Source organism: Psammomys obesus, unplaced genomic scaffold (assembly GCF_907164565.1).
Source record: "Psammomys obesus unplaced genomic scaffold, mPsaObe1.curated_primary_1811, whole genome shotgun sequence".
Classification (NCBI taxonomy): domain Eukaryota; kingdom Metazoa; phylum Chordata; class Mammalia; order Rodentia; family Muridae; genus Psammomys; species Psammomys obesus.
In genome coordinates, this window is record NW_026596152.1 from 4,639,651 (window position 1) to 4,656,051 (window position 16,401).

General features: G+C 44.4%; 1 protein-coding gene across 8 annotated transcripts in view; it reads right to left on the minus strand.

The window, feature by feature from the left end:
- Positions 1–14,091, minus strand: part of Znf18 (zinc finger protein 18) — a 23,470-nt gene extending 9,379 nt beyond the window's left edge. For 5 of the 8 annotated variants that reach the window (XM_055594269.1, XM_055594267.1, XM_055594270.1 and 2 more), the window contains exons 1-4: positions 13,436–13,836; positions 5,325–5,812; positions 4,001–4,190; positions 3,554–3,645 (exon numbers count right to left, since the gene is read on the minus strand). In XM_055594269.1, coding sequence (XP_055450244.1) covers positions 3,554–3,645; positions 4,001–4,190; positions 5,325–5,711 — 669 coding nt within the window. In that variant the 5' untranslated portion in view covers positions 5,712–5,812; positions 13,436–13,836. Of the gene's footprint in view, positions 1–3,553; positions 3,646–4,000; positions 4,191–5,324; positions 5,813–13,435; positions 13,837–14,032 lie in introns of those variants that run through there. The other 3 variants (XM_055594263.1, XM_055594266.1, XM_055594265.1) reach the window with 3 other exon arrangements.
- Positions 14,092–16,401: the final 2,310 nt, after the last annotated feature.

A 16,401-nucleotide genomic window follows, 5' to 3' on the forward strand; every position in this document is an offset into this window, starting at 1 on the left:
AGTCAGCTAATACAGGCACTGAGTGTGAGTATGTGTGAGTGAGTGTGAGTGTGTGTGTGTGTGCGTGTGTGTGTGCAGTCACCAGTTAATACAGGCACTGACTGTGTGAGTATGTGTGTGTATGTATGTGTGTGTAGTCACCAGTCAGCTAATACAGGCACTGAGTGTGAGTATGTGTGAGTGAGTGTGTGTGTGTATGTGTGTGTGTGTGTGTGCAGTCACCAGTTAATACAGGCACTGAGTGTGAGTGTGTGTGTGTGTGTATGTGTGCAGTCACCAATCAGCTAACACAGGCACTGAGTGTGCATATACTCACCAGTTGGCTAATACAAAAATTCTGTGTATAGTCACCAATCAACTAATACAGGACTGTGTGTGGGTGTGCGGGTGTTTAGCTACCAATAATGAATGATGCTGCCTAGCATTTTGAATATTTGGGTTTTGTTTTATTTTATGACTGGCCTCGAATCCTAATCCTGTGGCCTCAGCCTTCTGAGTGCTGGAATGACAGGCAAGTGCCACCATGCCCAGCCTTGCTCTTTCAAGTTCTCCAGAACTGGTGATGGCTGGTGTCTGTCCTGCTTTAAATATTCAACAGTACCATTTTAACCAACGCTCTGGGACATTCCCTACATTCTCCAGAAATAATAATCCTTTGATAAAGTGACAAAGATAGCTTGGTCCTACCATAAAAAAAGACAGGTAGACCAATGGCATAGAATAAAGGATCTGAAAATAATGACAAAGCTAGGTACATTTAAATTTTTTCCCACAGAGGTGAAAACTTACATAGGAAAAAAGATAGCTGTTCAACAAACGGTGCTGGCAAAACCAGTTATCTGCCTGAAGGGTGAAATCAGATTCTTATCTTTCACCTTGTACAAAAAAATCAACCCAAAAATGAACATAGACCTTAATCCAAAACCTTAAGTGCTGAAACTTCTAGGAAAACACACACACACACACACACACACACACACAGGAACTACTCTTCAAAACAATGGGATAGGCAAGAACCTTTTGATTAGAACTCCAATTGCACAGGAACTGGCAGTACCAAACACAGGACCAAGTGTCAACAGATGGACCACATGAAACTCAAAACCTTCTGTACAGCAAGGGAAATAACAAGCAGCTGAACATACAACACAGCCACAGGGTGGGAGAAAATCTTTATCAGCCGCATTGCAGGCAGGGACTCACACCCAGAACTTACAAAGAACTGCAGAAATCAAATACCACAGAGTGAACTACCAATAAAGAAAAAGGAATCATAGGAGGAGATGAGAGAGGAAGGGTGGGATTGGGAGGGGAGGAGGGAGGGGGCTACAACTGGGATACAAAGTAAATAAACTAATTAATATTAAAAAAAATGTAATTAAAAAAAAAAAAGAAAAAGGAATCAACAGACAGTTTTCAAAGGAACCTTAGCCCTAGGAGGAGGCTTCTCTGGTGCTGTGCCACAATCCTCCCAGTCTCTATTTTCACGTCTCTGGGTTCAGTTACCCACTGCCAACTGCAGACTGAGAGCATTAAATGGAACTTTTCAGAAATAGTTCCTAGGTTTTAAATTGTGCATTCTTTCATTTATAATTTGTGTGCTTATTTGCTGTTTTCTGAGACAGTGTCAGAGACGCACTATATAGCCTAAGTTGGCCTTGAACCTACAACCCCCTACTTCACTCTTTCAAGTGCTAGAATTACAGGTGTGCCACCACACCCAGCAACTGCATCATCCTGAGTAGATGACACAATTGTGAACAGGATGTGAGTCATCAATTTAGTCAGCATATCCACCCTGCACACACTACCCACCCACTTGTCTTTGGCAGCTCTGGCTGTTGTCAAGACTCCCTCTTGCAGTACAGCAGTGCTTCTGTTCACCTGGCCCTTATTTTACTTAAGAGAGGCCCCAAAGCACGAGAGAGGGAGGACATGCCTGAGAGCCATCATGAAGTGCTTTCTGGGTAGAAAATGGAAACATTCTCTACTCACTAAGAAAAAAGCCATACACAGAAGCTGCTGAGATCTGCAGTCAGAACACGTCTCCTATCCATAAAATGATGAAAAAGGAAAAAATAAATGAATACTAGTGTTCCTGTCACACCATGAATTGCACAAGTTACAGTGACTGTGGATGAGAGAGTGCTATCATCCACCCCATTCCATCTTGTCACACGGGTCTGTGCCACCTGATATCGGCACAAAAAGGGTGAGTAGTTACATGTTAAGACACACTGATACAGGAAACCACTCATATAACTCTCATTATTGAGTGCTGCTATATTACTCCATTACTAGATGTCAATGTTAATCTCTTACCTTTCATAACTTACAAATTAATCTTCCTCAGAGGACTGGCAGAATAGGAAAACCCCACTCTATGTACAGGGTGTGTGGTTAGTGTTATCCATAGTTTCAGACATCTCCTGGGGTCTTGAAATCATACACAAATACACAAACACAAACACACACACACACCTAAAAAGCCTGGGCAAACAAAAACAAACTTTGTCCAAACACCTGTCTCCCTAAGCAGAGCCCAAGAATATTTATAGGAAAGCAAAGCTACCCAGAAGCTGCTTGAGATGTAGCTCAGCAGTAGATGTCACTGGGCGTGCATGAAGACCCAGGTGCTATCCCTGGAATGGACAACAGAAAACCAGAGAGAAGACATTTTAAAAACAGAGAAAATAAATGCATTATGTATCGGGAAAAGTAAAATGAGTTATTTGGTAAAATTCCATTTCACATAAAATTCTAGAACATACAAACAGATGTGTGCTAACATAATGGTGTCTCAGAATGGTTGGAATACTAAAAATGACAGGAGACAAGAACTCAAAAAGTAAGCAAGGAACTGGACAGACCCCTTGGCAGTTAAGAGCACTGGATGCTCTTCCATAGGACCTGGGTTCAATTCCCAGCATCCACATGATAGTTCACAACCATCTGTAGCTCCAGTTCCTGGGGGTCTGTCTCTTCTGACATTCATGGGCACCAGTACGTACCTGGCACACACCAAGGAAAATACCTATACACATACAAATACAACCTTTTTTTAAAAAATACTTTTAAAGAAAAAGTTCAAAGGTATTTTAGGAGATATTTATTCTTGATTGTGCTCATGTTTTAGGGCTGCATTCGTACATCAGAACTTACCAAACTAGATGTTTGAGTGTGTAGTTTACCAACATTATCCCTGTGATGTCAAAGAGGAAAAGATCACCTGTCACACATGAGAAATAGCCATTCCAAGTTTCTAACAGAGCCCTGTGTGGGAAGCTCATACTAGGAAATGAAAAGGCCTTTCTTCAAAGCCCTTTTCTCAAAGTAATAATGTTTAAAAGCAGGAACTACAACATTTGAACAAAGACTTTTCCCAGAGGCAGGCTTCCATTAGTCAAGCTGACTGACGAGAGGGGCAGGGACGCCACTCGAGGCTTAATCCATACATACTGCAACAGGCATCCCCCCCTCCCCTGCTGCTCTCCTAAGTCTGTTCCCATCAAGCCTCCTGGGCCAGGGGGCCAAGGCAGAGGACCCGGCTCACCTGGTGCAGTGCTGGAAGAACTGCTGTTCCTAGGTCTTGGTCTCTGATAGGCCTCTCCTCAAGGCTGGCAGGAAGCTGGGAAGCAGCCAGAGCTATGGCAAAGAATAAGAGGCCTTCAAAAATCCAGATGTCTCCCTTAACTGCTCCCCAGGGGTCACCATGAAATTCTTCGCAAATTAGAACAGTTTGCAGTGTCAAATTCAAAGGCTCCTGTTTACCTCCTAACAGCTACGAGCCCCTCCAAACTTCCAAACAGTCTTACCCACGTTTCTTCCAGCTCCCTCCAAAGAACCAAAACCCAAATGGTATGGCCGACCGCAGAATGGTTTATAATACAGACTCTGGTCATGTCCACACCTTCTGGACACATTGTTTCTTTCAGCATACAGTAGCCCCCAAAGTTCCACCAGAGACCACCACATAGCACAACAGACAACTGCCCCTCACCTAATTCTGGCTCCGTGTCTGATTCCTCTTTCACGCCATGGCTCAGTAGGTCCCCAGATGCTGGAGGTGAATTCTGAAGGGGCAGGTCCTGGGGCACCACATCCAGGAGGGGCTCTACCTTGTCCCCTTGGCAGGGTGTGGCATTCTCCTTCTCGGACGGGGTCTCTTGTCCTAGAACTTGGATGCTGATCTGGACACCAAACAGCAGTAATTACCAAAAGATGCAGAGTCAGGATTGCTGAGAGTTAATGAATTGGCCTTCTACAACAGACCCCATGAGATAAACAGTCTTATGGCCATGGGACAAAAGAGAAAACCCCTTTTGAACCCAGGAAAAAAGAAAATACCAGAAGCTGAGGCCTGAACCAAGTCATGCTGCTAATATTCTGGTCTCCTAGACAGCCTCCAACAGTTAAAACTCAAGGCTGCTTTTTAGCAAATCAAAATTCCTAAGGTGGTATAGGCAGAGACTAAGCCATAAAACTATGTAAGATATGAGAAGACCCAGATTTGATGTAAGCAGTATGTACTGTGGCCTTTGTTTTCAGTTCTGGGGAGAGCTCCTTGAGCCTCTTTAGCACAGGAATCTTTCATTATGTGTAATGCAGACTTTTCACCCACCTCTGAGCCTATGTTGGGCAGCCAACTCTTGGTGGCCCTGAAATAGCTTCAGGATGGAATCTTGCTGCCAGAACTAGCAATCATGGAATTCCAGGCCTAAAACTTTTAGCCGACCCTACTCCAAGTCTAGGGAAGGGAGTGGGACAAGAGTCATTCAACTACTGATGGCAAGTAAGTTAAGCAATTGTACCAGCATGGTGAGACCCCCAGAAAAAATATCTAAACAATGGCGTTCTTGAGGGGCCGGTTGGTGAACTCACTGAGGTTCTGAGATAGCCGCACACTGAGAGAGGATGGGGAGCACCCTGCATCTCTCTTCCATTTGTCTACTTGTGAGGTTCACTCTACATCATAAGCTGGTAAGAGTAATGAAGGTATGTTCCTGGGTCCTGTAAGTCACCAATCATCAAATGGACCACCAGTTTGTTAAGACACGTTATCTGTGGCATTTGTGAATGGCATCTGAAGTGCAAGAGCTGCTCTGTGTGGCTGGTCTCTGGTCCTGTGCAGACAGTTGTCTGAACATGACTGGCGTGCTGATACTTGGTTTATATCAGAGAATCAAAGGACTGGTTGTTGGTTTGGAAACTACATATTTGGGATCATAACAACTATCACGAAAAAAAAAAATTGGAAAAGAAAATAAATCAGAACAGTCACAGAGGAACTTGAGCTTTACTCACAGACAAGCTACTCTGCTTACCCACTGCCACAGTCTCCAAGGATCTCCCTTCAAGCTTTCCACGAGGGTCACTGCCTCCTCTCCACTGCCTGGACACTGCTTCCTCACCCATGTCTGGATCTCGCCAGGGAGAATGGTCAGAAACTGCTCCAGCATGAGGATCTCCAGGATCTGCTCTTTGGTGTGAACCTCTGGCCGGAGCCACTGGAAACAGAGCCTCCGAAGCTGTCTCAGGGTCTCCTGGGGCCCAGACATCACCTGGTAACGAAACTGCCTGAAAAGCTGCCGAGCGGTCTCGGGGTTGGCGAGCTCTCTTGGCTGGGTAGCATCTGATCCAGAACATGTGGAATCCTCTGCCTTGGCTAGAGAAGGCAGCAGGCCTAGGGCCTGTCCCAAGTCAACAGGCATCGTCTGGCTTCACGGGGCCTTTTAGGTGAGTGGCTTCCAGGATGGAGCTGTCTCTGGAGAGGACTGTGTCTTCAAGGGATGCTGAAGAATGACACCCACTGCTGTACAAGAACACACATGAGCAGAACAATACGTGTGACTGCCCCCCCCCCCCCCCGGAAAGCCTGCAGGCTTAACTGTTCAATGTGTACACAGTTCTAGTTTAAGAGGCTATGACACAAAATACACCTTTCCCCTGTCCCTATTCATATTCTGCACTGATCATCAAATGTCCAGAGACTCTATGGAAGAATGTACTAAATAGGTAGGCATGGTGTAATCTTAGCACTTAGGCTGAGGGAAGAAGTTGTTGAGTTTGAGGCCAATCTTGGCTATATAACAAGTTCAAGGTACATCTCAGATATGTAGCAAGACCCTATTTCAAAAAAGAAAGAGGCTGGCACACTTAAGTTTGATCCCCAGAGCCCATGGAATGAGAGAATCATTTCCAAAGGTTCTTCTCTGACCTCCATACCGCACTGTCTTGTGTACATCAGTGTCCACACATACACAATAATAAATCTTAAAACTTTTAAAAAGAAAATCATGAAAGAAATGCACACATGAAATCAATTCACTATGAATTCCCAAGTAAACACATACTTCTGTATCTATGTACCTGTAACCTAACACATAATGCTAGTTGGGGTTGGGGCTATAGCTCAGAGTAGAGTGCCTACCTAGCATGAACAAAGTCCTAGGTTCAATCCCTAGCATCTTTAAATTGGCATGTGACTCATGTCAAGTGACTCATGACTGCAATATCAGCACTTAGGAGGTGGAAACAAGATCAGTGGTTCAAGGTCATCCTCAGTTACAGTGTGAGTTTAAGACCAACCTGGATATGTGAGACCCTGTCTCAAAGTAAGACTAAATAGATTAGATAGACACACAGATACACAGACAGACAGACAGACAGACGAGAACAAGAGCTATCAGTGCCCTAGGAATACAGGCTAATATTGAATATGCTTCCATAACAGATGCACAGGTCTCCTTTACTATGGACTCCTATCTCAACATACCATGTTATCACAAGGCTAATACAACAGGGCCAAGAGAGCAAAGACCAAAGGCTATAGTTTCAACTCTAGGCCAAAATAAACCCCTCCTTCTTATGCCTTGTTTATCTCAGGTATTTTGTTACAATGGCACAAGCTAACTAACACAGCAAATGATTTAGAAGACAGCAAATGAGGCAGTGAAAAGGGAAACAGTAAGTGCCAAAGTTATTATTAAAGTGTTTTCAAAGGATCATTTTTTCTGCTAATAGCTGACTTTACTACAGGTGCTCATAATAGTGGGTCACTGGACTGACCCTTAAAATGTCATGAAGGAAGGAACGATCACCATTTCTTTATAACACTAATGGCACATGCATGAGCACATGTACACACATGTATGTACAATGATACACCATATACACATATATGAAAACACATTAAATTAAAAGGACAAGAGGGAGGAGGACGGAAAGGAGGGAGGGAGGAGAGAGGGAACAGTAGAAAGGAGGGAGAAAGGGGAGAAAAGAAAGATAACTGTAACATTCAAAAACCTTTTTCCCAAGGATGCAAAAAGGAGAGGTAAGAACTTAATGGGGTATGTTTTTCATGTGGCCTTCAATAAGTTTATGGGTTTATTTTTTTACTTTTGTTCTTGCTTTAAAGAGCCTGTACACTTCGTTCATATACTCAGGTAGTACTCAGTACTACCACTGCAAAAGTGAAAAATATGTATGGGGGGGATACCATTTATGGCCCTAGCAAAACAAGTGATTGATAATATCAACTGGTCGGCCAGCTACAACCAACTCCCAAACTGGAGAAAACATGTAAAACAGCCAGTTTCAAGCATTCCATGCAGCAGGTGAGAATGCAGTCCCGAGAGAGACTGCTGAGGTAAGCCATGAACACATTGGCTGGCTACGTGAGAACAACTTAGCCACAGCGCAGGAAGCTCAGTTCAACTGGAGTAGTACTGAGGTGACAAGCACAAAGCCAAAAGCTGTTGGAGTGACTCTACTCCGATGATCATGGCAAGGAGGAACTTTGGGCATTGGGACCGATGTCTGTATCGGGTATACCCTAAGCCCAGGAACAGGCTTGAGACTGCTTATTACCAGAATGAGATACCAAAGTTTAACACAGAGCAGAACACACACAAAAGGCCAGTCAGGAATGGGGCACTGGAATTTTTAATAACTCTAGCACGCCAGGGCTACACAATGAAACCCTGTCTCAAAAAACCAGGAAGAGTGACAAGCACACTCTCACCTGCCCTAGCAAAACCTCAACCAAGGTGCTACCAGATCCACGGTAGCAGTTTTGTTCCATCAAATGGGAAAGCTGTGGGGAAGCACCCCGCTCCTTCCAACACGTGCTCCAGCTAAGTGTAAAATGAAGCCTAGAGTGAGCAAACTGCCTGCTCCAACAGACAGCAACGTTCCTCAACAAGATAACTGGCCCTCAGCACCACTAATGCCCCACTGTAAGAGTGAGAATGTATCCCAAGATTACTAGGTACACAAGTAAGTAGGAAAACGACACAAAGGCAAGAAAAAGAACAACTTTTTCTTGTTGTCAACAAAAAACAACTCGAAGATGGTCAAGACCTTAGAGAAAAACTACTCTAAGTCCAGCATAAAAATCCTTCAAAAATTAAAATTAAAATACACAGTTTACATGGGACTAGATAGAATGAGTACCTAGAGTGCATAAGGCTCTGGGCTCAATCCACAAACCTTAAATCATGCATAAAAATATACACACACCACCCACATACACACCACATACCACACACACACACCGCACATGTGCCACAGACACACAGTCATGCAAGCACACACACCACAGCATGCACACATGCACACAGAGTCATGAACAGATTTTTCAAAAGAATCAGGAAAACTTGTCACCACTGAGGATGTGCTACAAGAATAAAGGGCATTCGTTCCTCCAACTGCTCGAAAACTCAGATCTTCAGAAAAAAATAAAAAGAGGCAAAACAGGTTGATATGTGGTGAATACAAATACTATACTATTTTCTTCTGATAACTTCCTTAAAAGGTGAATGGGTGCTGATGAGACGGCTCAGCGGGTCAACTGACTTGCTGCCAAGCCTGACAACCCGGGTTGGCTCCCTGGGACCCCACGGTGGAAGGAGAGAATGAATTCTGTAAATTGTGCTCTGACCACCACACATGTATATGTGTATATCCACATACATGTACAATAAGTACAAATGTAATTTAAATTTTTAAAAACAGTATAAGAAATATTAAAATTGCATGGGGGAGCACACACTTAATGAATCTGTTGTGTCAATATATTTGTGACTTGCCAAATCACAAAAGGAAAAAGGAAGCTATGGATGGGGAGGAGGGTGCCAGACAAGAAATGAGGAGCGCTAACTGAGGTGTAAGAAACGGCAGACCTGAACTGGGTTTGCCGTCTGGGTAAATGGTGCAATGACAAAGGAGACCCTACTCACAGTTTACGGATGTGTAGCGTTAACATTGGCTGCTCTTCCAGAGGGCCCACGTTCAATACTCAGCACCCACAGTGATCCACAGCCATCCTCTGCTAGCACCGGCACACACAAAGGGGCACAGATGCACATGCAAGCAAAAACTCTTACACACATAAAAAATAAATAACTTATTTTAAAAAATAAAGAAAACCCGGAAATGTCATAGGAAATGAAAACTAATTTTAAAAATGTATGGAAAACCAGACGACATAGTAAAGCCCAACCACATCAAAAACTACATTAAATGTAAAAGGAATGAAGGCTCAAACTACAAGATAGCGCTTTCAGATATTAAGAAGCAAGGCACAGCCAGATGCTACCTGAAAAAGACATTTCAGATCTAAAGCTACAATAGCCTGACATGTCACTAAGTGGTTAAAACACTTGAATGCCTGTATATAATCCTGGCTTCCAGCCCTAGCACCACAGATATTAACTCGTTAGGTAGAAAAAAAATAATTTAAAAATTAAATTATATTCTACATGAATATATTTTTATTTAAATTACACTGTAGTTGAAGAACACATACTTGAAGTTTTCAGTTGTGTAAAACTTGTGCCTAGGATTTATTTTGATTAGTATTTTTTATGTGCTTGAATTGAACATACTGCAGCTGTCAGGTCTAATTTTGATTGCTTCTGCTCTAAGGTGGCAGAGTATATGAAAATAGAATATAGCATAAACTTATGAGACTCGACACGGCTACTTTAGTATATTGGTCAAGCTGACTGAAGACTTCGTTTCTATTGCTATGATGAAACACTGTGACCAAAAGCACCTCTGGAGAAACGGGTTTCATGAACACTTTCCACCTAACAGTCCGTCATGGAAAGTAGTCAGGACAAGAACCCAAACAAGAGAAGAACCGGGAGGCAGAAGCTGATGCAGAGGCCATGCAGGACTGCCTACTGGCTTGCTCAGCCTGCTTCCGTTTAAAACCCAGAACCAATAGCCTAAGGATTGCACCACTCACAACAGGCTGGACCTCCCCTCATCACTAATTAAGAAAATGCCCTACAGGCTTGCCTACAGCCCTATCTTAGTGGAGGGAATGTCTCTTAGTGGAGGTCTCCTCCCCTCAAGTGACTATAACTTATGCCAACTTGACATAAAACTAGCCAGCACAAAAAAAAGGAGGGGGGTGGTCATTTTATTTTGAGAAACATGTTGAATCATCAATAATAAGTAGTATGGCTATAACAGTATTGACAAAAGGGAAAATAGAGGGTATGTCATTAAGACAGATGGGTCAGATCATATAGAACATATAACCCAAAGTGTACACACACCTAGTATCAATTTTTGTTGCTGTTTTAGTGAGGGGGGTTAGGGTGTGTGTACATTTGAGGTGATTGATGTTTTGATATAGGGTCTGTCTCTGTAGCCCAGGCTGGCCTGGAATGTAACTGCATTGCATGCATCAGCCTCCCAAACGCTAGTATTACAGCAGTGAGGTGCTATGCCTGACTTCTATGAACCAATGCTAAACCCCCTCCCCTGGCAGTATGCTTAATTCAATTCCATAAGAAACACAGAAAAAAACAAACCATGTATACACATACAACTGGGAACTTCATGAATGTATTCTGTAACCACAGTGTCCTATGTCCTAGTTAGGGTTACTAGAGCTATTATTATGATGAAACACACAACCAAAAGCAAGTTGGAAAGGAAACGGTTTATTTGGCTTACACTTCCACATCATAGTCTGTCAATGAAGGAGGTCAGGACAAGAACTCAAGCAGGCCTAGAACCTGGAGGCTGGAGCTGATGCAGAGGCCATGGAGGAGCATTGCAGACTAGCTTGCTACTCTTGGCCTACTCAGCCTGCTTTCTTTTAGAACACAAGACCACCAGCCCAGGGTGGCACAACCTACAACGGGCCGGGCCCACCCCCATCTATCACTAAGAAAATGCCCTACAGCCGGATCATAAGGAGGCATTTTCTCAACTGAGGTTCCCTCCTTTCAGATGACACTAGCTTGTGTCAACCTGACATAAACTACCCAGCACAGGTGACTCCTTGACAACCTGACAAACAGATCACTGTTACAGAATAACCTTTCCTTTCTTGTTCATCCTCAGGATCAACATGAGCACCAATACAAACACTCCAAATCTCAAAAGTTTCAGTCTTTAAGAATCCCTACACTTGGGACTGGAGAGATGGCTCAGCGGTTAAGAGCTCTTCCAAAGGACAGGGGTTCAATTCCCAGTACCCACACAACTGTGTATAATGCTCATTCCAAAGAATCTGACACCTTCACACTTTTTATTTTAATGCACATAAAATAAAGTTAAATAAATTATTAAAAAAAGAATTCCAACACTTAAAAACACAATCTCTTTAAAATATTCAATCTCTTAAAATCCAACGTCTTTCTAAAATTCCAAAGTATCTTATAAAAGTTCAGTCTCTCAAGTATGGGCTCCTGTAAAGCAAAAAATAAGCTAAGTGCTTTCTTGCTTCAAGAGGGAAGAACCAGGGCAGTTACAATCAAATTAAAGTAAAAACAAACTCCAACTGTGTAAATAACTCAATGTCCAAGGTCTGGGATCCACTCACCATCTTCTGGGCTTCTCTAACTCTGCAGCACGCACAGACTCGAATTGGCTCCACCCGGCTCCACTCCACAGCTGCTGCTAGTCTTGGTGATTGTCCCAAGAACAACTGGGCTGCACTTTCACCAGTAGCCTCCCCTAGACTCTCTTCATGAGACCAAGCCTCAACTTCTCTCCATGGCCCTTTCATGCCTTCAAAACTAGTGCCACCTAGGCGATTCTTTCACTACCAGTTTCAGCGGCCAACACGAGGCACAACCTTAGGTCACCTCTGGAACACAGCTTCTGTGTGCTGGCTCTAAGAAAACACTTTCCAGAAAATTTCACATCAGTGATACATGTCTTTTTTTAATCACTACTAATTTCTTAGCTCCAGCTGACCAAAAAAGATTTTACTTTTTTGGTTCGAATCTCTTATTAATCACAGCTGATTCTTCAGCCCCTAACCAGAACCTCAGAGTCTTAACTGAAAATATGCAACAGCCTCCACAGTGTTTAAGGGACTCTCAAACTTTTTTTCTGGATCTTCAGAAGCCCAGGCTTCTGTTCTCTCCACACTCTATCTTTCCACAGAACACCTCACCAAAGCTCTGAACACTCAATGGCTTTTCTAGCCCAAAGTTCCAAAGTCCTTCCACATACTCCCTGAAACATGTCAGGTCTGTCAAAGCCAATACCCTGCTATGCTGGTATCAATTTCTGTCCTAGTTAGGATTACTACTGCTATGAAGAAACACCATGACCAAAAGCAAGATCTTAAGAAGGCATTTTCTCTATTGAGGTTCTCTCCTTTCAGGTGACTCTAGCTTGTGTCAACCTGACATAAAACTTGCCAGCAAACAGTGAAATTAAATTAGAAATCAACACCAATAAGGGATCTTGAAATATTAATTTGTAGAAATTAGTAATCAGTAGTCAAAAGACATCACAATGGAAATTAAGATATATTTTCAAACAAAATGATCATGAATCAGTTATCAAACTTTGTGAGCTTAGAACAGCAGCTCAAAACCTGTGGGTCGCAACCCCTGGAAATTCGAACAAGCCGGGGTCGCCTAAGATCATAGGAAAACACAGATATGCACATTTATGATTCATAACAGTAGCAAAATTACAGCTATGAAGTAGCAAGGAAAATAATTTTATGGTTGGGGGTCATCACATTGAAACAAACTGTGTTAAAGGGTCGCAGCACTAGGAAGGAGGGGGGAAACGTTCAAAGAATACTGTTTTAGAAATGATACATGCAAAATTCTTCACTATCTGAACCAACTTTTCCTGAGTTTTAGAAACATAATAGAGTTTCAAGCAGCAAAATTTCCACCTGTGGGCTGAGTGAGTTAATGCCTAAAACTAATCTGGAGAATGAATAATATTCAGGAAACAGTATTCCGGGAACACTAAACCTTACATATTTAAATCTTCCGATCTAACACTACTTGTTCTGCGCAGTAAAGGCCGAGTGCTAAGGTAGCCCGCAGGCATTTATTTCTGAGAAGACGCCCATCTACTCAAAATTAACTTACTTTATAGGGACTTCTGGATTTTTACCCTGAAGGGGATTCCCTTCTCCCTCCTCACAGAAGGAACTCACCATCATCGGTTACGTTTGTACCACTGACGCTTCAACATATCGAAATGGAATGCGCATCTAGGTCAGCGTTCTCCTGTACACACGTAAAATACACACACACGAGGTTGCACCCGTAGGTAGCCCTTTTGTTTACCAGCTCACAGTAGGCTTTGCTCGAGCTACAGCTGACCTTCCCGGCCTCCCAATAGGACAAGTATTAAAAAGTATCTGATTGCTCCAGGGCTCCCAAACAGCAATCGTTCAAGGCCCGGAAGCCCCAGGGCAGGACTTTTGGGAGGCTGCGGGGCGCGTCTAGGGTTGTCACTGAGGGCGGGGTAGCCAGCGGCTGGACCCCCGGCGATGTGCCACCCCCGGGGGCCTGCCCGTCCGGACCCCTCTCCCGGCGCGGGCAACCCGGAAGAGCCCACAGCCCACCCTCCATTCCGCCCCGTCCCCTCCCCCGCAGGCGCCCGCCGCGGGCGAGCGCTCCGGGCGCGGGGCCGAGGCCGCCGTCCCCGCCGCAGCTCGCTCCCGACAGCTCGCGGGCCGGAGCGACCGCGGGCCTGACCCCAGGAGTCGGGGACCCCGCCCGTCCGCCCGCCCAGCCCGCGCGCTTACCTCGGCCCCAGCCGCCCGCTCCGCCGCACTTCCGGAAGCCGGACAGGCGCGCGCCGCCGCGGCCCTGGCGACGCGCGGCCCCGCGCCGGGAGAGGGGCGGGGCAAGAGAGGGGCGTTCCCGAGCCCGGCTTTCCCATTGGTTCCCGAGAAGCGCCACGCCTCACGGCCCGCCTCCCGGAGGAGGGGCTGCGAGCTCGCCCGTCGGACCGCCGCTCCCGCCGCCCGCTCTTCTATCCCGGGCAGCGGCCGCTAAGCGGCCACGACGTTTTCAGGCCGTCGTGCGCTGGGCCACAGCTGCCACTAAGCCTGGTTTGACCGAAGCCTCGTGTCCAAATGCAGGTATTCGGTCCTGAGTAAGTGAGGTTCGGGACAGCGTCAGTAAAGGGATGTGTTCTCCCTGCCCATTGGTTAAAAGCGTTGGCGTCTCCGAAGGAACACGACGGGGGCGGTGGAAGCCTGAAAAACTGATCACCGGGAAAGGTATTCGGTGTGTCCTCGAAGTCCTAGGCGCTGGAAGGATCGCAGCTCGTGAGAAAGCATTTCGCAGTGCTGGCTAAAGCAATCGTTAGCTCAGACGTCAGACACACACGAAGTTGACAAGTACTAGCCTGGCAGAGGCGGGAGTGTCTATCACAGGAGAGCTTGGCTGACCGACCAGACATTTAACTGGAGACCCGCCCTGCAGGTTATTTTCAATTCCCAGGAACTCCCAAGATCCAGTGGTTTGGTCGGGACCTTGGTAAGGTTCCTGTTCAATGCGTCAGGCTTTCGTTGAACAATACTCAAGGAAGATCAGAGTAACTTAGAGTCTTGAATTGTGCAATACACCTATGAGAATCTGATGGAAGCTGAGGCTTTTCCCACGAGAAATACGAAGACATGGCTACACACAACATTTTGTTCTGAAGTTCAGGGAGCAAATAGAGGCAACGAAGGAATCCACAAACCTCAAGTTGACAGTTCTAAAAGGATTTCCCTTTAGCTATTTATTATTATTATTATTATTATTATTATTATTATTACATTTGAAAAGAGGCATGACACTTTTGAACAAACTAAACAAACATTTTAAAGATAGGAAGACATCGAACTTAGCTGAGAAAATAATAAAAAAATACCATCTATTTTTATTTACTTCATAAATATTTACCAGCTGCCTTGTCTGTGCCCAATGCTATTCCATTCGCTAGGGATATAGCAGTGAACTACATTTACCACTCTCTGATAGAACACTATTTTGTGAAGAAAGCTGAACAATAGATAAATAAATGCACAGGTAATAAGTATGTTGGGTAATGATGAGCGGAGAAAATTAGGTGAGACGGGTAGTAATGGAGTTAGGCTGCAGTTTATGTAGGATGTTTAAGGGAGGACTAAGACAGATAAGACAACCTTGAATTGAGACCAGAAGTCAAGGAGCAAACCCTGTGTACAGGGGAAGTTTTCCAGGCAGAGGAAATAGCAAATGTCTAAACCCTGAGATAATAAGTGAAAATAAAGAAGTATGAGGTCTAAGCCCTCGACCACAGCAACAAATAGTTCCTATAAAGAGCATTTAACAAGGGAAGAGAGGGAGTGTCCAACAAGGTGATAGAGTGTGTTTCTAACATGCAGGAAAGCTAGCTTCCCCAGGACTGAGTATACTGGACTGCGGTTGGCTCCTGTGTTGAGCAGTCTTGGGAGACTGTTATGAGGGAAGGGGAGGTCCTTGTGGAAACAGGTGAAGTCAAGGCCAGCTTGACTTAGGCTACGTGGGACCCTTTCTCAAAAAACAAACCAAACGAACAAACAAACAAAAAACCCAATATTTGTGTTTGTTCTAAACCTACTGGAACAGACAAATTGACATGCACTGAGTTTATGAATGTAAGTTTGTGAATTATAGTACCTGGTTTTAACTAAACCCTAACAAAATGTGCATGTAGTGTTAAAAGTTCCCATTGTAGTAATGTCAGGTTAAAGATGCGAGATACATGTAAAGGTAAAGAAGAACATGGCAGAACTCCATTTCTATTTTTGTTATTGTAACCCACTTCTGACCTTCCTGCTTTTACCTCCAAGGGCTAAGATTACAGTCATGTATGACCACAGGCAGTTTTGTGCAGTATGAAGTTGGAAGGCAGACATTATACACACACACATATATCATGTATTACATCATATATGCATATATGTGGTATGCATGTGTGTGTGCGTGGTATGTCCCTGTGCCAAGGAGGTCCTCCATACCTGTGTGTATGGAGGTCAGAAGTCAACTTTACGGAGTCAGTTCTCTCCTCCCGCCATGTAGGTTCCATGATTAAGCTCAGGCATTGTTACTCACTGAGTCATCTTGCCGGCTTGGAGCCTAGGATTTAGTACATGCTAGT